General features: G+C 38.9%; 2 protein-coding genes across 5 annotated transcripts in view; one reads left to right on the forward strand and one right to left on the reverse strand.

The window, feature by feature from the left end:
* The window catches only part of adcy5 (adenylate cyclase 5), a 77,688-nt gene extending 67,908 nt beyond the window's left edge, over positions 1-9,780 (forward strand). For both annotated transcript variants that reach the window (XM_032566910.1, XM_032566911.1), the window contains exons 15-21: positions 1,556-1,740; positions 1,820-1,840; positions 2,095-2,227; positions 3,423-3,686; positions 3,938-4,142; positions 4,334-4,458; positions 5,684-9,780. In XM_032566910.1, the coding sequence (XP_032422801.1) occupies positions 1,556-1,740; positions 1,820-1,840; positions 2,095-2,227; positions 3,423-3,686; positions 3,938-4,142; positions 4,334-4,458; positions 5,684-5,812 (1,062 nt within the window). In that variant the 3' untranslated portion in view covers positions 5,813-9,780. The remainder of the gene's footprint in view (positions 1-1,555; positions 1,741-1,819; positions 1,841-2,094; positions 2,228-3,422; positions 3,687-3,937; positions 4,143-4,333; positions 4,459-5,683) is intronic.
* sec22a (SEC22 homolog A, vesicle trafficking protein) lies at positions 351-26,073 on the reverse strand. Of its 3 annotated transcripts, none has more exons than XM_032566914.1 (7): positions 24,287-24,436; positions 23,600-23,810; positions 20,238-20,401; positions 18,357-18,536; positions 16,945-17,063; positions 15,297-15,362; positions 351-698 (listed from the first exon to the last, which is right to left on the reverse strand). In XM_032566914.1, exons 2-7 carry the CDS (start codon positions 23,779-23,781, stop codon positions 435-437), a joined length of 975 nt encoding a protein of 324 aa, XP_032422805.1. In that variant the 5' UTR covers positions 23,782-23,810; positions 24,287-24,436; the 3' UTR covers positions 351-434. The 3 variants fall into 3 exon arrangements, with proteins under 3 accessions (XP_032422805.1, XP_032422804.1, XP_032422806.1); XM_032566913.1 differs by lacking the exon at positions 24,287-24,436 and adding an exon at positions 25,957-26,073 and having other exon boundaries at positions 352-698; XM_032566915.1 differs by lacking the exons at positions 351-698; positions 24,287-24,436 and adding exons at positions 12,248-14,997; positions 25,957-26,073.
* Positions 26,074-27,401: the final 1,328 nt, after the last annotated feature.

The following is a 27,401-nucleotide window of genomic DNA, read 5'->3' on the forward strand; positions in this document are numbered from 1 at the left end:
CTCTTTGGTAGATCATTTTGTTTTCTGCAGTTTCATTTCACAAGATGTGGCGACAAGAATGGTCATTTGTGGTCATATGATTTGATTACAGCTTTAATAATGAAAAAAAACTTTCACTAAAAGGTACAGAACACTGGAAGCACTGAGGACTTCTGAGCCATGTAATTCTTTTGACTTTTTTTTTAAAGTGTAGGCTAATTAAAGGGGCAGCATTGTTAGTTTTTCAGGCACATTGTGTCATTTTAAAGCATAATCAAGTAAATTTGTTGCCTTCAGTTGTTATAAAAATGTTGTACATATCAAATTTCAATCTGGAGAGACTCAGACGGAGAAAAGACGACAATTAGAAGAGTTTATTGACCTACAGGAATTAAAGTCTTTGGCGCTCGTGCCCCGGCTGGGGGTAACTGTTATCGCAGCGTTAGCGATAGGCTTCAGATGAGCATTCCCGATGCCGATAGGAACGTCATCCCCCAGGGGCCCGGCACTGGTGGTGGAGGTTGAAGAAGGGAGCGGGCCGAAGGACCAGGCGAATGGAGGAGGAGGGGCGGTGGTGGGTTGAGCTCGGCTGGAGAGCGAAGGACACCGTGGGTGAAGGTCCTTGTCAGCTGGGACTTGGACGGTGACTGGACGTGACGTGGCTTGGTCCAGCGTTGATAGGCCGACGTCTGTAGGTGGGTCGCTTCAATTAGCAGGTCCTGGTGGGGAAAAAAGACTCTTCCAGTTTGAATTTGCGCCTAGGCTTCATATCAAATAAAGTAATAAAATAAAAGGAATCTGACTTCATAATTTAACTCTGTGAAATCGAGCCTCTGTCTCTTTAAGGTCTTGCTGTTTCTGAAGCTTCCTCATGAAGTCATCACAACATAGCTCCTCTGTTAGCCGTTTAGCAACGTTTTACCTGCATTTCACTGAGAAGTAGCTCTTTTAATGAGCTCAGCGGCCACGCAGTCCCACCAGGTGTTTGCTAATTGCTGCTGGCTAGTCTGAAGGAGCTGAGTGGGAGAGTGAAGGCGGAGATGGGGTCTGTTAGGTGGAAGCTTGGAAGCTGCAGCTCCAAGGAGGACCTTCATCCTCGGAGGTGGAGCTAGGTCCTACCAGGCGTTTTGAACAGATGAATGGTTGCCATGGAGATTAAAAGATTTCTCAAACGTGCATGAAAGAATCAAATGCATTTTTTTGATGAGGGAATAACATTATGACATGATGTAAAGCTCAAAAAAGTACATTTTACAAAAAAACTGCCACTTTTAAAAAAAAAAAAACGACAAAATGGCGACACCTGCTCTGCTTCATTTGTCGTCATCGTGATTTTGCCTTTTAGCTTGTTCCCGCTAACTTTTCATCTTGTACCGTCCCAGTCACATGATTAACTGTAAAGTTTACTCCTATCCTGGGTTTCTTGATTTGGGCAACACAGGCAGTAACTCAGGGCGCCATCAGGAAGGGGGCGGTCGTGTGTGACTTATTCAGCTGGAATCATAGCATAGTAGTACAACGCCTTACACCGATCAATGCTCTAAAAGCGTGTGTCCACATCTCCTCTCTCTCTCAGTACTTCACCTGCTGTGTGCTGCTCAGCCTGCTGGCCTGCTCCGTCTTCCTGCAGGTCAGCAGCATCGGGAAACTCTTCCTCATGCTCTTCATTGAGCTGCTGTACCTGCTCATCATGGAGGTGCCTAAAGTGAGCCTCTTTGACAACCAGGACCTGCTGGTTATGGCAAACGCCCTGAATTACACGTGAGTGTCTCCCTCACCGCCGCATGTGACGTACAAACCTCACGTCTGATCAGCTCTTCTTCTGTTTCTCCCCTCACAGCAAACCAGATAACGGCACAAGGTGAGACCGACGGCAGGTTTCATCGCCGCTCCGTCATCTATTAAACCGGCAGCGTCGTTAGTTGCCACGCTAATGAATCTAATAATGACCCGCTGGCAACAGATGCTCACGCTAATGAGCCGAAATTTAGAGAGCAGCTTGTTTGTGTCAGATTCCTCCTTGAAGTATTTACTAATCCTTGTCCAACACCTTCGTCTGTGCTTATTGTTCTGCTGTTTCATTCATCAATCTGTTCGTTTGTGTGTGTGTCCCAGGTGTTTGGTGGACAACAAGGTTCCTCTGAAGATCATGACCCCTGTGGTGATCACCGTCTTCGTCCTCGCCCTTTACCTTCACGCCCAGCAGGTGGAGTCGACGGCCAGGCTGGACTTCCTCTGGAAGCTGCAGGTGGAGTCCGAGAGTCTGTCTGTCATTTTCTGTCCTTCGCTTGAAATTCAGCGGCATACGTTCCGTTTTAATCCCGCTTGCAATCAGTCAAATTCAGGATATAATGTCAAATGTCAGGGGTGCCCAAACACTTTTTTCACAAGGGGCCAAAATAGTCAAATCAAAAGGACTTGAGGGCCAGAAAAAGTTTTTTTTTTTACCTACTCAGTAAACTATGTATGATATAGTTTAATTAAACTCAGAAAGTAGTAAGATTTGTTGCTGTAAAGGAATTTTTAAATTATTTTAGATACAAAACTTTAAAAGGGTCCAGCAGGATGCTTTTATAAAAAGTAATTTTGTAAATTTTCTAGATATCAATTTGGGGAAAATAAATAACACAATTTAGTCCATTCTGATCAGTAAAGTCAAGATTTGGGTCTCTTTCTATTATTATTTTTAAATGCTTGCTTTACTTAGCCAAGTTTATTTAATTAATTAAAAGCAGATTTGGGTGCGACAAAGTTTAATTTGAAGTAAAAGTCACCGATCCTTGCAGGAGAATGCAAAAAAACACGATTAAAATCTGGTGATTTGAAGACAAATACTTTGTGTTGTAGCCAGTACATTCCATTGTAGGAAGATTTTACTTTGTGATCATTTTTTCCTAATTAAGAATAGAAAGTCTCCATCTCTTCATGGCCAAATTTGTGTCATTCCTGAGCTAAAACTAGGGGCCACAAACAGTCAGTCCAGGGGCCGCAAATGGGCCCCAAGCTAAACCTTGAACACCCCTGATTTAAGTGGTTGGTATTCTTTTCACATTTTGGCATTCAATGTTTAATTCTTCTGAATTCCTGAACATTTGCAGTAATTATTTTTGTTTTAACATGCTAGAAGGGCATCAAAATATGGTAGAATTAAAAATGTAACTTTTTTTTCTCGCTAGTTTAAATGCAATTAATTAATTACAGACCAATTCAATTCAAATTTGTATTTAATTCCCATCACTAATTATAACCAACTTTAGTTTTTCACCAATTTTACCATTTATAAAGTGGAATCCATTTATCCTAATGTTATGACTTGATCTGTGAAATCAGTGAAACATGGTCCTAAGTATTGATCTTAAGCCTTTCATCTCTACGCCTGAGCGCTTCCCTCCACAGATGACTCTATCCTTTTCTATGTCGAACTTTGACCTCACCCCCTCCAGGCCACAGAGGAGAAGGAGGAGATGGAGGAGCTGCAGGCCTACAACCGCCGCCTGCTCCACAACATCCTGCCCAAAGACGTGGCCGCTCACTTCCTGCAGCGCGAGCGGCGCAACGACGAGCTCTACTACCAGTCCTGCGAGTGCGTCGCCGTCATGTTCGCCTCCATCAGCAACTTCTCCGAGTTCTACGTGGAGCTGGAGGCCAACAACGAAGGGGTGGAGTGTCTGCGGCTGCTCAATGAGATCATCGCCGACTTTGATGAGGTAAGCGCGGACGCTGCCGGGATCACAGTCTGTGGTTTTTAATGGCTTCTGAGTGGTTCATCCATTAGCATCAGCGGAGATTTCTCACTTAATGTTTCCCCATCTGCATAAAGTTGCATCGGGATCTAAAAATACCCTTCAGCTAAAGAGAAAAATGGAAATTCACAGCAATGTTCCTCTCTGGAACTTCTTTTCTTTTTTTTTGTGGAGTGACATTGGAATATTTTTGACGTTTCTCCTGCCCTCAACAGATCATCAGCGAGGATCAGTTCCGTCAGCTGGAGAAGATCAAGACCATCGGCTCCACGTACATGGCGGCTTCCGGTCTCAACGATTCCACGTACGACAAGGCCGGGCGCTCGCACATCCGCGCCATGGCCGACTACGCCATGCGGATGATGGACCAGATGAAATACATCAACGAACACTCCTTCAACAACTTCAAAATGAAAATAGGTCCGTGAAAGAACACGCTGCAGCCATGTTTATCCAACATGTCACTTTAGCAGGAGAAAGATACATACATGGAGAGTACAACGGCATCAAAAGATTTCTAGATTTTCCTAAATGTCAGTTTGGAATAACTTTCAGAGATAAAGGGAATGGCATAATCGTTTATTTTGTAATGCATTAATCTGTTTTCACAGGTCTAAACATTGGCCCAGTGGTTGCTGGGGTGATAGGGGCCAAGAAGCCCCAGTACGACATTTGGGGGAACACAGTAAATGTAGCGAGCCGCATGGACAGCACCGGGGTCCCGGAGAGGATCCAGGTAACTGACTCAACAAACTCTGCGTGAAATTCCTTTTAAAACTTCAAGTAAAAGTTCTTTACTGTTCAAAATAATCCAGCATTTTCCTGCCAGAAAATGGCTTCAGACTGACTTTCTCAAGTTAACTTGCTAATTTGAGGCACCTGTGAAGAACACTGTATGCTAACAAAACTGTTAGCTGTAGCAGTGAAAGATATGGCTGCAAATACAAATGGAAAAGCAGAAAAATAATTTCCAACTCATGGAAAAGACAGCAGAGCTAGGTTCTACAGGAATCAAGAAAAGCAGCAGTTTAGAAATCCCCATCAGGTGTTGATCTCACAGGTAATGTGTTTACAACATATCAAAGAAAGTGTTTCTAGTTAAGGCTTAGTAATTTATTCACAAACATCTAAGTAATGTGGCCTTTTACCATTTAAGAGAAGTAAAGTCAAGAACATATAGAGAGATTTTCAATGCAACTTTTATTAGTAATTAGCATTGTTAGCACAGTTAGCTTCACAGCAGATACAGGATGAACAGCTCAAAATGAAGCAAAGCAACTTTCTGTGATTTAATTAACCTTCCTGTTCTAAAACTGTTTTTTTTTAATTATGAATGAGATGTTCACCATTCTAATGTTCACATAAAACAGAAGACTTTTTTTTTGTTTTGTCACTAACAGCAGGCTTCCTTAACAAGAGTCCATAGGGTTACCCTTTTAGAAGAAAAAAAATCTGTATTGACATGAAACAAAAATTTATACATAGTTTTTAAGATTAATATGTATATAATCTTGGTGTTCATCTACATTTTTAGACATTTTAAACCTTCTAAATATGTAGAAGTCTATTTCTTGGGTGGATTTTTGTCCTATTACTATAAACTTGGCATGGTGGGTGTTGGTGTGCGGGCGTGTGTGTACCAGGTTATTCTTATGGGAACCTATTTCTGTCGACAATGTGGGATTATGGGGACCATTGATCCTTGTGAGGACATTTTCTTGGTCTCCATGAGGGAAATTGTTGTTTTTGGGTTAGTGGTTAGGTATGTACAGTATGTGATGGTTAGGTAAAGGTTAAGGTAATGGCTAGGCTGTAGAAATTAATAGAAGTGAATGTAAAGTCCCCACAAGTGATGAAAACATGACTGTGTGTGTGTATAGACTTTATGTCTATCACATTTCCTCAAAAGTTGAAAGAACCACAATGTGATGGTGAATCTAAAGCAAACTTTTTACACACAGGTGACGGCGGATCTATACCAGCTGCTGAACTCCTACAACTACACACTGGAATACCGAGGCGTCGTCACCGTCAAAGGCAAAGGAGAGATGATGACCTACTTTCTCATGGCTGGACCCCCCGGCAGTTAACCTTCATTAAGTGACAATCAGACACATGGGAGGTTGTGCACCTTCTCTCGTAACGAGCTGGCATACAGACAGACCTCTGACAGCTTAGGGCAGATTGAGGGTTTTTCCCTCACAGCAGCGGACGCTCCTTGAACAGGTTGGCACGTCGAATGGACGGAAGGGTTCGTCCTTTTTTTTTTTCTTTTTCAGGAGGAGCTTATGGACGGCCGAGGGGACGTCTGCTCGAGTGAAATTTTGACCAAAGATGTCCAATTGGAGCGCAAAGAGATTCGTCCAGCTCGGCCCCGACAGAAAATAAAAAGAAAAGGATCCTGGAAGAAACTTGCCCAGTCGGGTTCTCCGATGGGGTTCTTGGACAAAACCTGCAGGGCGACCCGAGCTACGTCGCCTCCTCTCCTGCTCTCTGCCTTCTTTTTTTTCCCTGCTGATTCTGAACACTATGTACATGTAAAACCCAAAAGGTTTTATGTGGATGACTTTATGTACTGTTTGTATGATATTTTGTTCCCTTACCAGAGATCTGCATCTGTGGCACAGATGCAGATCTCTCAAGTACGGACACAAAGCCAGCAGCACTGCAGTCCTCGCTTGTTAGTGCGTCCATCTCTCCGTCAATCAGCACCGGACGACCTGCGTGCTTCACAAAAGTATTCACACCCCTTGAACTTCCTCACGTTTTGTCACTTTGGAAAAGACAAAAGTTTATTTCTAAGAGGATTTATGTAATAAACCAATACAGAGACGGGGATATATGTGAAATTGAAGTAAAAGGATAGATTTAAGGAAAACGTTTTTGCAAATATCTGAAGAGTGTGGAGTGCCCACGTCAACATTTTGTACAACCATCAGCTACAAAGACTTTTGATGAATTTCTCAACCAACGTATAAACTCTAAAATGTTTTACCTTTTCCTTTTTCCAAAATGACCCAAGCTCATTTAGATTTGAATTAAGTTTTTCTGTAATTGTTTTTATCATCATAGATTCTTTATTAGTTTTAGCATTAGCTTTGGGATGCTACAGTTGTTGGAAGTAAACTTCAAGCCTTTTGATGCTTCTAAAAGGCTTTCCTTCTTTCAACCCCATTTCTGCTGGAGAAAAAACATCCCCACAGTATGACGCTGCCACCGCCATGTTTCTTAATGGGTGAGTGTGCCCAATGTAATATGCTTGATAGCTTAACTGCTACACATGGTGTTTTGCATTTAGTTTAAAATGTGACAACAGCATCTTCTTCCACGTTTGTCCCTCATGGGCCTCCATACCGCTTGTTCTCTTGCCACTCTTTATTCACCAGCTGGAGGCAGTTGAGCATTTTTTTTTCTCTTTTAGAATAGAAACAATTTAGCAATTTCTATTTGCGCTCCCAGTAAATTCCCATTGACGTCTGATGTTGTAAAGTGACAAAACGTGAAAAGCCAGACGGGTATGAATACTTTTTATTTTTGGTACTGTATGAGTTTCTGCACACTGTCTCATACTCCTATAGTATATAGATTATGTTTAATTGAAAAGTCCAACAGTGTTTATATGAAGCTTCCCGTTAGCCTCAATCAAAGAATACATAGGCAACCCTGCAACACGAGGATGAGTAAAAAAAAAAAAAAAAAGCTTTTCTACTCCTAAAGAAGTTTTGTATTTTGACTTCAAAACTCCAACCCTACAAGATATTTTAAGATGATATATTTTCTACATTCATATAATACAGAGCTATGTATAAACTACAGTGCGTCTCCACATGTGCACACAGCAGAAACCCTCACTGGTGTTGCCCGATTCCCTCTCCCCTCCTGCTCTTTTGAACAAATCGAGCATACTTTTTTTTTTTTTTAAATCTGCAGGAAGTCGACTGCTGCTCCCCTTTAATGTGTCTCAATGTCACGGCAGAGAGGAAAACGCGGTCGGAACGACTCGCTAGATGGACCGAAAGGCATCAGCCGCGGTGCTCAGACGCCATTTTGCACTCCGGTGCTTTCAGCCGTCCACCCCTCCGCCTCGCTCACCGCTCCACCTGCAGGCCCTAATTGTTTGCTCGGTTAGGTGGTACGACACAATGAATGTCCAATGTTCTCCAATGAGGCCTTTAATGCGGACTCTAGAGCGACTACCATGATGATGCTCAGCCTGTTGACAGAGACGGATTGAGCATGTGTGGGAAAATGTGCACTTTTTAAATCTGCTGCTTATGTTTTTTTGTTTGTTTTTCTCTCATCGAAGCATCAAAGTTTTTCTTTCAGTACTGCATCATTGCTTTCTCTCACATACATAACTTTCACCCGTTGCTTGGATGAGTCGGACTATAGTAATGTAAAATTCTTCCGGACGATGTCAAACTTTCACTTGAGAATATGAAAATGGTACTTGGATATGAAAATCTTCATCCTTTGATGCTTTTCCTGTCAGTAGAGGTCATGAATGCCCAAAATTTGCTAATATTTGTGAATAAATACAACAAAAGGGGGGAAATTGAATAAAAAGAGGGAAAAAAATCTGTAATTTGTTAGCCGGAATCTATTGTCAACAAACCGACCCAGAGCGGCAGCAGGGCCCGCTTCGGCCAGACTAGATCTTTTCCCACATAAAAGCTGCGATACCAAACTTTTATTACTAGTTCAGGAATCAACATGTTCTGTTCTCAGTGCATGTAAGCTAATGGTGAAAACTACACAGTTCATTTAATCACGCAAATAATGATCAGCTTCTGAATTCTCCCTATTGGACTTTCTGTCAACTTCAGCCTACTGGGCCAACTAATCTGAATTCGTAGTAAACAAAGACGCCATGACAGTGAAATATTAACAATGGATAATAACAAATCCGCAACATTTCCTTTACAGTTCCCATTTTAAAATTAAACAGGCTTGACCGTTTTTCACTTTAAACATTAACAGCTTGTACAAACATGCATAAATTGTACACTGGCAATGTTTGGAAAAAATAATTAAGTTTTATCTCTTTAAGAGCCCTTCAGAAAGTTCTCAGTGTAACTATAGTAACCATAGAGAACTATAGTTAATGCCAAGTGGAATCCAGGGAGAAAATTTCAGACTTACATTCCTCATGTTTTACATCTGGAATAAATATATTCCAATATGAACATATCAAGGCTTTTAAGAGTTAAAAATTGTAAAAGGTTTTCTGTCATAGCCTTCTGTAGTTGAATATTCCTAGAACATTCAACAGAAACCTCCCCCTAGTGTGGAAATTAGAGAAGCAAAACCCTTTATACTGTTGAGGTAAAACAGACTGAACCAGTTAAAATATGTTTATTATGGTCAATTTTCTGTACAATAAAAACTTAAAACTACTAAAAAATTCAGAAGTAACCATATCAGGGTTTTTTTTGTGTGTGTGAATGTATCAAATTGTAGACATTAACTGTAATTACACGCTAAATCATTTTTGCATTACCAGGGACTAGTCAATTTTACATTACATAGTTATAATTTTTATTAAAATGTTTTTTTCAAAACAGGAAAGTTGGAAACTTTTTCAACTAAGGTTATCATAGATCCTAACGGTCTGATCCCAGCCTAAATGCACGTAACTGATTTGGTTACTGGCAATAAGAAAAAAAGTTTACTTTATTCTACTTTACTGGTAGGATATAATAAGTAAATCAACATTTTAAGCCTCTAGAAAATAAAACTGCAATATCCTACCCAGGTGAGTATTGTCTCGGTAACCTGTTGCACTGCTGCTGCAACGCAACTACATTTTAAATGCCGTTTTATTTGACCCGCTGAATGTTGTGCCAATTCAAGCCCATGTTTTTGTTTTTTTCATTTCTAGTTTGTTTGAGCTTAAATGCGTTTCAGCTACTGATTTCTCACACAATGACACTGACATGAACCACCTGTGACAAAAGCAGCTCCAGAGAGAAGACGATGGGTTGTTTTTATTGTCTTGTTCCGACACCATTTCTTTTTTTTTTTTACAGTAAAATAAACTGCAGAGATGTTTCACATCGGTCTTTTTCTTCCATATGTTTTGTTTGTTACTGATAAACTCAGTCTTGTGTGTAAAAACTGGTGTGTTGGCAGAGTGTATTTATGTTTTCATTGAAAAATCTGTTATGGAAAGTACCTAACTTCTACCAACAGATGGCAGCAGAGCTCCATCATTTTCGTTTATGAAGGAGCGGCGTTCATGATTAAAGCTTGGAAAACAAAACAGACGAGCTAATTAGTACTGTTGGTTCATCCATAACTGGATTAATATCTATATCTACATTATAGTCAAATCACTAATTGCTTAATTAAGTTTGGTACTTGGTCAACATTAATAAGCTGATCATGAAATCCTCTTGTGTTCAGTAGAAAATAGGTTTTTGTATTTTATCAGGAAGCACAGCAGGGTTTATTTGGTGTTGAAGCAGACATAATGACCTTGACCTTTTTTGGACAGGAAAATTTGCCCTAATTGGGTGAAATTTGCCACAAAATGATCACTCATCACATGAGGATACAGCTCATGTTATCCAAGTTAGCGGTGCATCTAAAAATCCAGAAAAAGCGCGAGTTTTTCAAAAAACTCATATGTAATGTTACGTATGAGTCTGCTTGAAAAAGAAACAAACAGCAATTACAATTTCTTATGTGTCATGTGGAGTCTCTAAATCTCGTGGTAATCTGTAGCTTGTTGTTGCCCGTTAGGAAATGTGATTTGAAAGCAGCTAAATAGCTGCAAAACAAGTACTGGCAGAGCAGAAACTTAAGATATGAACTCAGACTTCATGTCGACTCTAAAGTAAGATACTCAAAAAAATTTGAGAAAAATAAACACACATTTTCCAGTTTTTCTATAGCCTTGTTCATTCTCAGGTAAAAAATGATCTGCATCCATCCATCACTAACAGTTAAGCTAAAATAAATCCTTATACCCGCTTTCCATCATACTAAATCCATCTCTATGAACAATTGCGTATGAGGCACTGATATTTATTTTCAGTTCTAAAATAATGTTCCCAGGTTGAATAAAATGCATAATCAAACATTATGTTTGGTGCAAGAGTGCATTTCATTTATACAGCGCAGATTCATAACATGTGGAGGCAACATGGTCGTTTTCATATCCAGACACGTGTATTGAAATCAATCCAGTGGAAGACGCTCAGAAAAGATTGAAATTCAATAACATACATTTCAAACCAATACCAGCTTTAACAGTGACGTTCATAATGCCAACTGGTAGCATGTAGGAAGCTCGGCTGTCAGCAGCTTGTCGTGTACGTGGCGACAGTACCAACTCCCTTTTAACGAGAATAAAAGAAAACCAGGATCTGCTTGGGAATCGCTGAGCGGACGGCCCCAGCAGCCTCTTACGCCAGAAAATATGTGTTTATTTTTGGTTCCATCGTTCAGTTTGAACTTCTCAAAAATACGAGCTCTGCCTGTGTTCATGCGAAACACGGCTTGCACAAAGAATAGGTTGTCATGGAGACTGTGCCCAGGCTGGTGGACAGACATTACTGCTGCCCACAATGTTACACCAATTTCTTACATTTGTGATTTCCAAATTTGTCAATCAATTACGCAGCGGTATGAGGGCAGCACAAACAGAATCGTTAGGGTATAGTCGTTATAACCCATGAGTAATTTAACCTTTATTAGCATATATATTTTTTAGCATTATCGTTGTCTTTTGTTCAGTTTGATTTCTGAAACGTGACTTGTTAATTTATAGGTTTGCTGTTTGGGAACAACAGATGTAAAAGGTGCTGCTGTCTCTTTCTAAAGCCATTTTCTCTCAACATCTGAAGGTAGACAGTCCAATATCGCTCCAAAAGCAGAAAAGTGTAATTTTGTTTCATGTTTACATTAATTAATTAAATGACAAATTTAATATATAATTTACAGTTAAGGGTTTACTTTGAATTTTTTTGCCCCTCTTTTTCTGGTGATGACGTCTTCAAACGCTCTTTCAATTTCCATCCACAAACAAATCTGGTCGACAATTCCCCCGAATCTCAATTTCTTGACAAAACCGCCCACGCAACATATTTACTGTAACTGCAAAGATGCAGGATGCCGAGTCCGTGACGCAAGACTCCGCTCGGCTCCCAGAAAGCCTGAGCCGTGCAGTGCGAGAGCCGGCATGAGGTCATGTAGGTGTGGTCGTTGCTGGAAAAGCGGAGTAAAAGTCAGACTGCATTAATAGGTCGCATGAGAACGACTTGTTAACTTCTGATGCCAGATGTGCGAAGAGCTGCAAGACTTAAAACTGTTTGTTTTCCTTCCCAGCTTCCTCTGCGCACATCTTTGGTCACAATAAGAATGTGAAACTTCAGAGAGCAAAGAAAAAAAAGCTGCCCAAATAAATGTTAAACGTTACATATAAGCTGCGTGAAAGCAGCACAAAAGTCGAAAGTACCAGAAAAAGATGGCTGAGCTAAAGAACTCAGTAGGAGGTAAAGAAAACAGTGATGCATCCTTGCTGTTGGCAACACGGATGTGTTTATTCACACAGTCATTGTGACACTGGCACACGCTGGAGGCTGTGTAGGCGAGGAAGGATGCGGCTGCTAACCGTCTGAGCCGACAGGAGCTTTATGTTGTCACAAGTACACATTTATACACGTCTGAATGAAAACGCAACAATTAAAAAAAAAACAAAACACGAATTTCAGAAATGATTACATCTTGCACCGAAATCAGTCATTGAATAAATAATGAGCTCTTGCAAAAGACAACAACAAAAAAGATATGAGTGTTTTACCCCTGATTAGTGAATAATTTAAAGTTTGAGTGACTCAAACAGGAAGGCAGCGTTGCATAGTTTCACCTCGACACCAAAAACGAACATTTCTACTGGGTTGAAGAAATACCAGTGATGGGTTTAAAAGAAAGCATAGGTGTAAGTAGGCAGAACATGAACGAAAGGTAAAAAAAGAAAAAGAAATTCAGATTATTGAGTTTCGCTGTGTGTTTTCAGGTTGTTACCTCTTGGTATCAAAGTAAAAAAAAAACTACCTGCTGGAGCTTTTCTTTGTTTTATCCTAATTTAATCTCTTGCAGTCTAAAGATTTGTTTTCTGATTGCTTCTACACTTTCTTGCCACATACTCTTACAAATGAAATAAATGCACACTGGCAACGCAATGCAATTCCTAACACATTCTCCACCTAATTGTCAACACCAACGTGGACATTTTGCAAAATATGTCCAGCATCCACACAAGTTTTTCTTACAAGTTTAAAAACTATGCATGTGCACTGGTATCTAGACATCATTACAAACAATGATAAAGAGGTATACTTTGCACAGTCCCACTCTGGCGTCTGTCCTGGAAAACTCAAGTTTTTATGGGTTAGTTAATATCCGTCTCGTTTCTCCTGACTCCACTTCCAAATAACCTTAAATGTGAGCTAAAGTTGAAACGACTGGAAAGAAAAAGGAGGAAACGGTATCAAAGAAAAGAAAGATGAGCTTCAACCTTTAGCCGGACTGCAGAGCTTCTTTTGAGCTTTGATGTAGGTCATGTTGACATTATCGTCACCTGCTTGTAAAGCATTAGTAATAAAGCATTTTGTAATACAATCCCATGTAGATCTTTTTCAAAAAAGAAAAATTTAAAACGAGATGTGGGTGGCAAACATTCTGTCAAAAATACTGACGTAAACAGAACTTAAACAATATTAAATACAAGATGCCCTTATTGAAATGGTTTTAAAACTTCGCAAATTGTACACATTTCTGTATTGCACATTTTTTCTGATTTTTTGGAAAATGTAACGGAATTTTTAATTATTCAAGACGAGTTCAGATTATCCTTTCAATCTGCAGACATGTTCTTTATGCATCGCAATCAGCTTAAAGTTCCCAACATGGAACAGGAGGAGGGTGTTTCACACAACCAGCTGATATCAAGCCTCAACAGAATAAAGACATGGCGTGCTGAGGCTGCGTTTGTGTTTAAAATCTCTTGATGCATCTTAACCACCTGGGTGAAGATCACAACGGACCTCAGATAAATTGAAAGGAAACTCCCGACACATGTTGTCCATTTGGTTCTGTGATCCAACTGCATGCCTCTACAGCACACAAAGCTGCCGACTAACGCATTTATGAGAAAATGAGTCCAAATTTCTGCCCCACACAAAGTCAAAAATAAAGCATAGTCAGCAACCGGTGCTGCTGCTTTGAGAGAGCTTAGAGAGAAAAGTTACAACATGGCGAAAACCCTGATTTTATATTTAAAATATTTCATCGAGTCCATTTTCAATCAAACAGATACCGGTATCCGACATATTTTAGACGTTTCCCTGCTCCAACACATCTGATTTAAATGGTTGAAATACGTCGTCAAGCTCTGCAGAAACAAGGATTGGACCAATTTAATTCAACGAGGCGTCCTGAACCACGGAGACATGTAAGATACTCCACACTCCAGTTATAAAGACAATTAAATATCTGCTGGTGTGTAAATGTAGTTTCAGGTTATTCATTTAAGGATTTATTTAACAAACCTCACGGCTGACATATGAGCTAGTTTAACAAGAAGATACAGGGGAAAAGGTTACGAGTTCAGTTTCAATGCCTTTTGAAAGGTACTTCACTTCATTTTAATTGCAATTATGAAAACATACATAAATTTATTAGGATTTTCTTTTTCCGTTGGACGCAGTAAAAAAAAAAAACAACTTTTCAAATGCATGGGGTTTGCAGCCGTGGAAATCCTGCAGACGGGCCTGTGACCTAAATCAGAGCTGTGCAAAAGAAGTCCATAAATCATCATCACGCAATAAAGGAGAGGAGGCAGCTTCTAAAATCAATCCAATAAAATCCATGAAGCAGTCGGACCGCAGCAGACTTTCCTTTCCAAATCCAAATGGAGACGGATCCATTTATGCACCGGTGAAATGCTCGCCCCTCCTTTTCCTCCTCTGAATCGGGAAGGCTGGTTTTTGCTTCCAGTGTGTCCGACGGACCAGCGCTGGGGCACCTGACTTACAGCGCGTTAATCTTTTTTTTTTTTTGCTCTTCGTCAGACATTGTAGTCTGGCGCTTTGCCCAGCGGCTGCCTCAGTCTGATTTGCAGGGTCATGAAGGCCCCCACGGCTACATGGAAGAGGATCTGCCAAATGTTCCTCAGTTCATACAGGTACATGTTGGACAGACAGATGAGCGCAAACGCCAAGAAGGACTTGCTGTTCCTCCAGATGGAGAAGTAGACAAACAGGTAGCACTGAAAGAAACGGGATCACATCAAATTAATGCCGAGCAAACTGGCCAAAGGCCGCTGATGAGCCTTTGAAAACAAACCCTATGTGACGGCTCTGTTCTGTCGACTAAATTGTGCGCTTCCATTTTGCCGTTGGGAGCCGCACAAAAGGAGCTGATGAAAATGTTTTATAGAGGAGGTTTTGGCCTGAAAGCCACTGAGCTTCAGCGAATGTTTGTCTAACTGACAAGCTGCTGAGCCGTAAAGTGCAGGGCTGTTAGTCAGCCGGCGATGGGCTGCTCTTACCGCAGACGATCACTTACCTGATACAGACAGGCCGCCGTGCCGAGGAAGAAGGCAATCACATAATTAAAGTCCTCGTCATCATTCTGCACAGGGAGGAAACGGACAGAGGCCAGGATAATTTTAGCATACATGCTCTTTATGTGACAAGAAATGGTTTATTAGTTCCCTTTAAATACATTTTAGTATTTGCAGAACATGATGCGACTGACTTTAATCGCAAGCTCAGATGGGGGGGGGGATAGGAATTTTGATAAAACGTCGTAAGACATCTTGAAACTTTTTACACCTTTTATATTTGCTCTACAAAACTGAAGAACATAAAACGTTGCAATAAGCACATTATCTGCAGAGAATTTCAAGAGGGTCAGAAAGATTACACAAAGTTACTAGTCAGGAGAGAGGAAGCAAAAATAATCCACAGCAAGTGGAGGAAATACAGGGGAATTAAAAAAAACAACTGAATATTTGATTTAAAAAAATAATTTAAAAAACTACATTTCTGAAATGTATTAGTTGCGACAATAATACCCACTGCTCAAAATTTATCTGAACTAAGGAGTAGTGTTTCAAAACAGAAACAAAAGCACCCAGGAATGTTTTATGATCTGTTGAAACAAATTAACCTTTCAGAACAATTTGAAACGGTATGTTTAGTCTATGAACACTAAAAGAACACCATACCAACACAGGAGTGGCAGCATTATGCTGTGGCATTACATTTTCCCCCTCACTTTTTCTCTGTCTTTTCCAAAATACTACTATGTTTAACCAAAAAATTCAAAATTTCTGTCATAAGCTGAAGAGAAATCTTAATTTCCAGCATTTCAGTCAGTCCAACTACACATCTAAATAAAAATAAAATAGCTTCACCATAAAAAAATAAAGATCTAAAATGGCCTATGCAAAGCTCAAAACAGTCCTAAATAGAAACGTGAAAAGGCCAGATGCCCTTACACTACGATAGATCTGGAGAATTTGAGACTTAAAAGTGGGTTGCTGCCAAAGTTCTACCAAAGAAGAATAAACGGTGAAATTAAATCAAAAGATGCTTCAATAAATGATCAGATTATGGTTGTAGACGCCCACAGAACCACATTATTGCAGCTTTGTTTATGCTTTTCCCTCCTGAAAGAGGTTTTTCAGTGAACTGCTCAGAATGTAACTCTTACTAAATATAGAAGAAGTTGTCCACCTATAGTGGTCTAAAACCCTTATTTTTTTAGACCAATAAGTTCTTATTAAAAACCTTATTGTGGTTCAATAAGGTCTTTGATAATAGAAGATTACTGAAGACCTTTTGTGGATGATAACCAGTTATGCAGCATGACAAATAATTTCCCCACATTAATTTTTAAACAATTGCCCACTGTGCAATTCTACAGACAGGATTATAGTAATACAAGAAACTGCATTATAGCCAGCACAATTAAAATAATGAGAGCAAAATATTACTCCTTATAGTAAGACTAAAATATGCAGCAGTAATTGTTCATCTAAAGCAACAGAGAAGAAATGGCTTTAAAGACGATATAAACAAGTAATCTGCTTAATGTGCATTCGGTGTGTTTGAAAACCGGAGGAATGATTTCTGGACTGAATAGTTCTCCAAAGATTCTTTACGTTTTTGCACCAAGCGTCCAAATGTCCCCTGCAGTATGTCCTAACCTGTAGTATGCTCTCTATAGCATGGACGCCTCTCAGCAGGTTCAGGCCTCCACAGAGGATGCTGAGCACACAGGACACAATGCCTGGGAGCGTCGCCGGCTCCAACATCTGTGTGGGAGCTGGGAGAAAAATAAAAAATAAACATGCATCACACACTGGAAATGCTTGGATTCGTTTCCATGTCGTGCAAAGTAATCATCTGTCGTATTGGAAACACTCTGCAAGCGGGATACAGGCGCGCCACCATATTGAAGCCAAAAGGAGAGAAATGCTCAGAAGAATCATTTTAGGAACAAAACAGTCAACAGAGGAGTAGTAGAAACAAAACCAAAACAATTAGAAAAGTGGAGTTTCAGCAGGATTTGAAGTGTCTCGAGGTCTAAAATTGAAAACTGAACTGTTCCACAGAGAAAATGGACATGACATAACTAGACATGAAACATTTACCTCAGCTCTTTTTCCCTATTAAAATAATATAACATCAAATGTGCATATACAACTAATGGAGTAACACAATATTTGAGATATTTGAAGTTTAATAAGTGTTGCATGCATACATACTGAAATCCAATTTACTGATACCCCAAAACAAAATCCTTTGCTAATGAAAACACTCAGAAATGACTTCATGGTAAACCTTCTGCAATAATAAACTAATTAATCACATGAATTAAAATGTCCTCGATCCTTTCCATTCGGATTATTAATTTTGCTTAGTGGGCAATTTTCTTTACAAAGAGTTCATAATTCATTTTATTTACGGTGTCGGTTGCGTTTTTTTAATTTCGGTTTTATTTGTCATCTTTGGTTGTTGTGTTTTATCTTGAATATTTAAAACATCTTCTATTTTCAGTGTTAAGTGTTCTTTGCAAAATGAAAGTTTATTAGTCTTTCACAAGGTGAACTTGTATTATTATTCCATTATCAACATATTACTGACCATAAATGGTCTCAAAACATCAACATTATTGGTTATCAATAATTACTGGGACAATTTATCATCCAGGTAAATTTGTTATCTTGACAGGTCTACTCATTAGTAAACAGAGCTGTCTGTAATTAAATCTTCACAGCAGACGGGTGCGGGAGAAAGTTATGGAGAAGTTAAAATGGTGTGAATACTTCTGAAAGGCACCAGACTTGTACTTATCAAGAAAGAGCAAACTGGAGGTGCATTCCGGTTGACGCACGAGACCCGATATTTTTTGAGCAAGCAAAAAAAAGCATGTCAGCAAAACGTACCAGGCACCAGCTCTTATCAGCACATACTCTTGAACGTTGCAGGTTTTAGCATTATTTTATTTTTTATTTTTTCCACCCAACCTTCACTGAATGTGAATGGAAATTTCCAGGGACGAGGCGCATATGTTAAAAAGGCTTTTTTTTGTGTGCGGTGGCAGCTCGAGTCCTACCTATGCCCTTGTATTTAGAAGCGGCTCGCACCGAGAATCCATTGATAGCCTGCAGGTCCTCTGGGGAAAGCTGATAGGGCGGGCGCAGCTTGATCTCTGTCTGCATGTCAGCCAGGTTGATCTTGGTGGACAGGGAGCGAGGGCTGTTGTAGCGCTGCTTGGTCTTCTGGATGAAGGTGTCTGGGGGATGACAGTCAGCACAACAGCAAGGCGTTTAGTACCGCGGAGAGCAAAATAACGGGTGATAAACACTCAGCGTGTAAGAGATAAGGACACTGTTTGGCGTAAACACAAAGAGGCTGAAACTGCGGCGTCTTTAAAAGGAGTAAACATCTTTGCAGCAGAGAAACATCTTTAGCCTCAGCGTGCATCTCAGATTTTACTTGTTTCCTCTACACTGCAGAGCGCAGATAGAGGGAAGTTTGTAATAATGTGTAAGACGGATACAGTTTTTATTGTAAATCTAACCAAATAGTTAAAATACAAGCTTTAGTTTCAGTACAATAAATGAGTGGAATGTAGGGGGGAGAACGGATGGTGAGAAGAAATGGTTATTTTTAATGAAATCACCGGTGGGATAATTATAGTCTCTAAAAGAAACGTAACTGTAGCTCTATTTTAATGACTTTTTCCTTTTTTTTTAAGTTGCACAAAGTTTCAATTTGCATCAGTTTTCTCTTCAAATGTAAAACTAACATGCTTTCTGTTTCCCTGGGTACAACTATGACTTGGTCACTGGGCTGGACAAAGACCAAAATCCGTCTTTTACCCCAATTGTTTGTCATTACTGAGGAAAATACTGTGATAAAGCTAAATTAATTGTTATTTTTTATGCTGGTTGTTGAGGTTTTTATCACAATATTTAGTGGTACTATTGTGAGAACAATAAAAGTGGCAATCAGCTCTATTCATCACTCCTTTTTTAGGTGACTCCATGACGGCAGTCAGGGCCCCAAAAAACACAAATACCGCTCTTGAAAAACAAAACTATTTGTAACACTTTTCTTTATGGACACCAGTCATATAAAAAGTGAGATTTGTATCACTAAACTGCATACAGGACCTGCATTTCATCATATTTTCAAATTCATTGATATTTATTGATATCGTCAGTGAACTGAAGTGTAGAAAAATAATTAGAATAACAACCTCAACAGTACAGATAGTTTTGGGTTTTTTTAAAAACTATTAATTGGAATTTATCATGACAACGCTAAATCAAAATTTTTATTACGATAATAAATTCATCATAACAAATGATAAACGATACAATAAATGCTCACGTCTAGCACCTAATATCCACTATTAGAAATAATAAAGCATCTGTGATACTGCCAGTCAGTTTCTCCTCCAAAATCTCTGGAAACCTTGTTACACTGCATGGTGTCATTGACTGTTTGAAGTTCTAGGAGATTTTAAATAAAAATCTAATAATTTCCACTAATAAAATTGTGTGCCACTGGGTCACCAGCATAATTATATAACACATGCGTTAAAAATCAGCACAGCAACGGACACAAAATCCAACATCTTCTATGGTCAAATCAGCATCCAGACCAGGATGCTCAAGTTTTCATTGGTCTGCTTCCACCTTGTGAAACGTTAGACCAAGAGCTACTCTGTTGGAAAATGGTGGGTTGTACAATGTTTTAAAAACACAATTGTTTTTCTCATCACTGAATAAATGTACTCAAATTGAAAGCATGTTTTTTCTACACACCTCACAGTGAAATCACACCGTTGCAATAAAATCTTAAATTGCTTTAAGACTTTTCACACATCTTTAGCAGCGTTGCTAATAAATGTGGCTGGCACTGTGGCTTGTTACCCAGATAATGACAGTGTGAAGCGCATTACTTACAAAATCCAAAAGAGCCTTACCGAATTCGATGAAGGAGTACGGCCGCATGGCGCTGCTGACACGTTTGGAGTCATAAGTGATGATGAACTCTTTCTGCAGCTCGTCCAGGAAGCAGAAGGCCAACACATTAGGGTAATTTCCAGTGCAGACCATCAGGTATCCAACACCCAGCGAGTATATGAAGCTAAAAACCCAGAGAGAAGAACAGAAAATCCTGATTTTAATGAGAGGTCCTGCCTTTTTGCTCAGGTCAGAAACCCCGGAGAATTAACGAGGACAACAAATTACAAAAGGGTAACATAACAGCAGTAATGATTCTGCTGGTTAATGCTCTAATCGCAGTGCAAACACAGTTTAAAGTACATCACTGCTGTAAAGGTAAAGAAATAGAATCACTCTTTCACAGCTAATTAAACTTAATAACCACATTAACATTCATATGCACCTGTTCAGACACAATACCTACCAGCCTACCAGAAAGAGTGAATTCATACAATTAGTAATTACATTTCCCTGATAAAAAAAAAAGGACTTGCATTATCTAAACAGCTCAGAGCACAAATGAGCGCAGAGACAAAACAGGAAACATCAAACAGTTAAATATCTACAAACGTAAGAGGTGAATTTGCAGGATTGTACTAGACCTATCTGACAGAAAAAACAATAATCAATGAAGAGAGACAGCAAGTTACTGGTGTTAATGCGCTAATTATTAGAGCTGGAGTCTAAAAAGAAAGAGAAGCCCTCGTCGTTGGTAACAGGTGACAAACAGCTGTTTGTCACAGCAGCAGGCTCGCTGACTTTCCAGGAATACTTCTGCCAGCACTGGATGTTTGTTGTCCATCTTTGATCGGGTCAGAGGCAAATCGGCACACAAATGGACTGAAGAGTTGGTCGACAGGATGGCCAGTAATAGCACAATGTGAACCCAGCACAAAAACATTTAGAGAAACAAATTTAAATGGGAATCCAGAGCTGTAAAATTAAATGTAGCTTGTTGCTTAATACAGTGCGAGCGTGAAGTGAATCCCAAAGTGAGTAACTTATTGTGCTTTCATGACCGTCTAATATACTGATTTGTCTGTAAACAAGAGATGCACCAAGAAATCGGCAAGTGACCAAATAATTGTAGGGTTTTCAGTGGTGAAACTGCCAGTAGGGGAGATAAAAAATCAGCCAATTCACCAGCATGTGTGCTATGAGGGTACACTGACAGCAACAGTCTTCAAAGTAGAAGAATTTACTGAGTGGAGTATTCAGTCTCCCTGTTATCATATAACAGGGAGACTGAATAGAGAACAACAAATGAGCTTTTTTCTCCATTTGAGCATTTCAACATGTTATGGTATAGAACATATTTAGACATGCTGGGAGTTTGTCAGAATCTGGGTAAAGTAACTTCATTACTCTTTGGTTCCCATATTCTGACGTTCTTTCCAGGGATCGAACAATTGATAGACTTCCTAAACAAAACAGCGCTTAATAATCACTAAAGCTCCCTGTAACTAAAACCTTTCTGCTGGGATAAGATCACGATTTAAAATCAATCAAATGCTTAATATATTTTGAGAAAATGGCAGCTGTTTGTTTTCCCAATGCAACTGTAATACTAAAGTAGAACACCATGGCCAATGAAATAACTATTGGCTACTTGAAAAATCACTTGTATGCAGCAATTTTCTCCTGATCAGCAGGTTAAAAACTGAAAAAAACCTTTTGCCCTTAATCATACGTACTATATTCAGTCCATAAACTTGGCATTTTAATGCATTTTAATGTTTTTAAAGGTTTAGCAAAGTCAGATAAATTAAGGGACATCATGCTCTGATGCATAGATAGAGGTTATTTTGTACTTAGTTCATTTTCTGCTGGATTCAAAACCACTGCCTCCACTTAAGAACCTGCAGCATGTGTTTTCTCGTATGTGTCACAGTAGAAAAAATAAATAGTAAATAATTGGAATTAGTCAGAACAAAGCCAAAAAGAAAATGGATGGAAGGCAGCCAGGAAAAGCTTCACCGGGACATAAACAGCAACACTTTCTTACTCGCTCCTCCATTCTTTCAATAGATTCAGCAGTTTTTAGTTTCATAAAGACTCGCTATACCTCCCAAAATGTACTTTGTGAACAGAACTTAATGCTAGTACTCCTTACTCTGTCATTCACCGCTTTATGTAGATCAATAAAACTTACCATCTGTACATCAACTATAGATCTATAGTTATCAACACAATAAACCTTTACCCACATATGCTAGCTATATTTTTCCCCCATCAATTCCTGTTAGTTTATGAAAAGAGGTGGCAGCCTCAATAATAACACTGCAGTAAAAATGCAAACCGACATGCATTTGCTTTATGACTGACCTGTGACACGGCTACTGTACATGAATCAGGATTTGGGCTTTTCCAGCTTTGGAAGCCAGTCAAACGTTAATGCTCAGTGTTAGCTGGTGCATCACCATTCAATATCCTAAATGTCTTTGGACAGATGGCATGTATCACCTTCACTAATGTAATCATCATAAAAGTCAATAACATCTGGCTAAGTAAATCTTAAAAGCAAAAAGGCAAGCAAAAGCATTTGTATAACTGGTGAAATCTGCAAAGCTTCACCACCAGACAAACCTGCATAAGAGAACTTATTAGAGAATTAAAAGTAATTTATAATGGAATACCAGAATATCCTTTAATCCCGTCAGATCTGCATTATGTTCTAATATTGTTAACGCATAAAAAAAATTAATTTAGCTTTAAGGCTCTAGAGATTTTAACGCGTCATTCTTCCCTCCAAAGAAACTTTCACATGAAAACGTCTGAATGGTCGTGAACATCACAAAAAAAAAGACTAAGTAGTGATTTCTAACGTCTGAGCGTCATTCTGACCTTCACTTCAGTCATTATAGGCTTATATAAATTAAAGACAGTCTAATCAAAGGGAAGCTCTTGCTGCTGAAAGGTGCAACTGTCTGATTCCCCTTAAGGTCATGTCCTGTTTCTGATCATCGCTAATTGGCGCCGAACAAACACCGCTTAAAAGCATTTCAAAGGCTTTCCCAAGAGCACCAGCTGGGCTTTCAGAAATAATGCTTTGAAACAGAAAGCCTAAAGAGCGCCCAGGCTTTAGATTCACTCACATTAGACGGCATCATTCAATAAAAACGTTTAAAAAAAGAAAAACACAAAACAAGTAGGAAAACTGTCACAGTTCCCGATCACTATAGACGAAACTGAATGATGTTTCATATTGAACTTTATAAACTCGCAAACTGATTGCATAATGTTTTCTACCTACTTATTGAAAGTTGTCATTAAAAACAAAAGCACATGTCACCTCTTAAATGTAATATCATTTAAAGAAATGCTACAGAACAGGACGTACTTCACATTGTACGGTCCGGACTTGAGTGTGCAGCGGTCAGGGAACTGGTTGAGCTTCTTGGAGAGACCCTTTAGATGCCTCTTCGTCTCCTGGAGGTCTTTCTCCTGTTCGTAGTCGGTGGATGCTGAGAGAGGCAGGCCGTCCGCGACGCGAACCACAGAGGCAAACAACACTGTCGACATTTTACAGATGAGGCTGTCCCACTGATTTGCTGTAAACGGATGTAAAACAGGGAGTAAAATTCGTAGCTTCGACCCTAAAGTTAGAATCTTCAAAAAGACAATTAATGACTGAACTATTCTCCATAAGCAACTAAGAAATCTCAAGAAACCCTGCTGAGTGGTACACAATTATACAAATATCATCTTAAATGGGGTAAGGTGAAGGCTATTTTCTTTTTGGATAGCTTTAGAAAAAAGTAATCAATATAGTTGTACAATATTAATAATATCACACGGTGACTATTGGAATTTCTTATTTTGTAAAGTTATGTTAAGCAACTAAAATTTGTTACTGTTTGACTTTCTTTCTTTTTTACTACAAAAATGCTACTAGCTTGTACATTGTTCCAGTTGAGGGGGTTGAACAAATTTATAGAACACTACAGGTTAAACTTTTAAAAACTATCTAGAGTATATGTGTTCCGACAGACGACAAATGCTAATTAACACACCTGTGGTTATTTACCTTTATTAGCATCCGTTGGTGTTAAAAATACTCGTCAGCGATAACAGGATAGTACCCCAAAATAAGACTTTTTAAAAAAAATCTAATCTAACCCCACAGTCAACCAAGGATTGATTTCAACTAATAAGCTGCTCAGTTATCCTTCTGTGGGTCATTTAACCCTCCTGTTATGTTCCGGGTCAAATTGACCCGTTTTAAAATTTACAAATTAAAAAAAAATAAATAGAAGCATTTTTTTTGCATGAAACGTTTTCTATTTGTCTTAATAGGTGCACTCTAGACATAAGTTGAAAATGTATTCATGTTACACATTTGTACCAAACCCTAGGTCTACTTTTTACATCGATACTGTTCGGGTCAATTTGACCCGGCAGTCAGGTTAAAGTGCAAAAAAAGATTTTAAAATGTCCAATTCTATATGTTTCCTTGCAGTTATGAACCATATTTCACCACACACACACTCACACACAAACACACGCAACCACACACACACACAAGTCCACTTTCTCACTATTCTCTTTACTTCACTAGGAAACTGCGAGAAAGCAGGTGTTCACACAACCTTTGACGGGAATCTTTTCTGTTCCTGTGGACAAACTCCACCCACTCTGAGTGGACACTCAGCAGAAGTGGAGAAAAACATAAATACTCTCTGCATGACTCATTTATCTTGATTTTAATCAGCGGGTCAATTTGACCCAGAACAGTATGTGTGTCTCAAGTTCAATTATAAAGATCACCCTTTGGTAAAAAAAAAAAAGTATAATATAAAATAATTTACCAAAGGTCAACTTCAAGGAAATTATTGTTTTTTTGTGTCTAGGTTTTTTTCATTGGACATTAAAAATCTAAATTCCATTTTTTATGTCCAAATGAGTAAATGAGCAGGTTGTCGTCATTGATCCTTAATTTCTGAGAAATAATAAAACATCATTGCACAAATATTGATTGAAATGGTTAGTATTGGAGTTAATAATCAGATACAAAAATGTTTTGGAGGAATTTTTTGGTTTCTGACACTATTGCATGATTAAACACTCCCTGGGTCAAATTGACCCACGAACATTTTTGCTGTACCCTAGAAACGAACATAACAGGAGGGTGGTGCAGTAGTCATTTTAATGCAGTTTAAAACCAAAACCTGGAGGTGGGGTGGGCCCTCCGCGTCAGAACCACGGAGAGCTCCACGATTGAATGAAAGCACGCTGACAGGAAGTGAGGTGAAACACTGACTGCGTGCGTTCTTGGCGAATTAAACATTAAACCTTCCTTTTTTTGCAATTCAAAGTTACGTTTGAGTTCAACAAAAAGAGACTCTGGACTGACTAGCAGAAGCTAACGCTAAAATCCAATTACATTAAATTAACTATCATTATTGGACTTATGCGGACATAACAGTGCTATAAATCAAATACCTGGAGAACTGACGAATTACAAGTACTAAAACAGTTTAATGTATTCTAAAATATCAACTCAAGACTACAAGAAAACGGAAGGTGGTCAAGTTCGGAACCGCAGAGACCGAAGCAGCCAGCAAGGGAGCTAACAACATTAGCAGAATCGGCTAGCCCGAGAGCTAACAGTTAGTTACTTTGGTTTGCTGTAGCCTCAAAGTAGAATGAATTCACATCTCAGAGAAACTGACAGAGCTATTTGACAAAAAGCTGTACCTGTTGAAGAAGTTTTGCATCATGTAGTTATGTGTAATAGGCTGCACTGGGCATGTTACGCATACAGGAATCATTAGGCAGCTAGCAGGCAGCGACGTGAGGACGTTATCGTTTACGTGGCTGCTTCGCTTTGCATTATGGGTAAAAATAACAACAGTAGTAAGCCAAAGACATGCAAAAATAAAACACAATGAAATCATTTTTAAAATGCGTTAGATAATATAATGTTGAATTTTAAGTAGCTTAAATTCGTTATTTTTTTTTTAATATGAAAAAGGAAGAGGGGAATCTAAACCTTCAGATAAGCATCGAGTTCCGTTTGAGAGGCGAGTCCTGCGTACCTGAGCTGGAAAGCCTCAAATACATCACCTGGGAGAAATCCACACTAAAGCAGGAAGATATAGGAACGTAAAAAACTGAACTTTGCAACTCTTATGAGGGAATCCTCATAACTATCTTTTAACAGCATAAAGTCCAATAGTGGGAAAAACTAAGAGTGATATTTAAGCAATTTAAGAAAGCTGTGATTATCAGTACATGGAAACAGATTTAGGTAAAAACATGCAGATATATATATTTTTTTTATCAGCGACCAGACAGGACGGCGTTGACAGCAACAGCATAAAACGATGCCTTGAAGAAATTTAGATTATTTAGAATTAAGGAAAGGTATAAAAATCTGTTTAAATTGAAACTATTTTCTAAGGCATGCGGTGGCTGTGTGAATTTTCTGTCTTTGCAAGTCAGGAAAGATGCTGTATTTAGAAATGTTTTTAGCCTTTTGGAAATCTCAAAATGTAAATACTGTACTGTATTATATATACTCACTGTGTGTACAGTGAGTATAATGACGTAATGCAAGACGTACTAGATTCTAGAAGCATTAATTAACTTCATAATATAAAGCTCTAAAGATAAACGCTAATAATTATTTTTCTTTTAAAATCAGAAAGAACTATTTTATACCAACTATTTTTAATATTGAGTTTCCTTTAGCTGTAAGCCATACCTGTCAAAAATAAGAGGAGAGCTTTAAGAATTATTCTGTGCAAAACGAGTTTCACTTTCTGATTTGAATTGCTGAAATGAATTAAATTCTCAATGATAGTCCAAATTTCTAAGATGCACCTGGATGTATGACTTGACCTTCATACATGACAACTGAACTTACACACCATAACGTTAGAGATTATGTTCTTTACCGGGTTAAAATAATTTAAGAGTACCCTCACATTAACATGCAAAATATCCCAATTGCTCTGTTTATAACAAAATTGGGTGACACTTTATTTGACGGGTTGTGAATAAGACTGTCATGACACCGTCATAAACATGACATAACACCGTCATAAACATGACGTAACACCTGTCATGAACATGAGTAAGTCTTCATGAATATTTATGACTGTTGTCATAAAGTGTCATTCGGTAAATCATGACACTTT

Source organism: Xiphophorus hellerii, chromosome 7, assembly GCF_003331165.1.
Source record: "Xiphophorus hellerii strain 12219 chromosome 7, Xiphophorus_hellerii-4.1, whole genome shotgun sequence".
NCBI classification, from domain to species: Eukaryota; Metazoa; Chordata; class Actinopteri; order Cyprinodontiformes; family Poeciliidae; genus Xiphophorus; species Xiphophorus hellerii.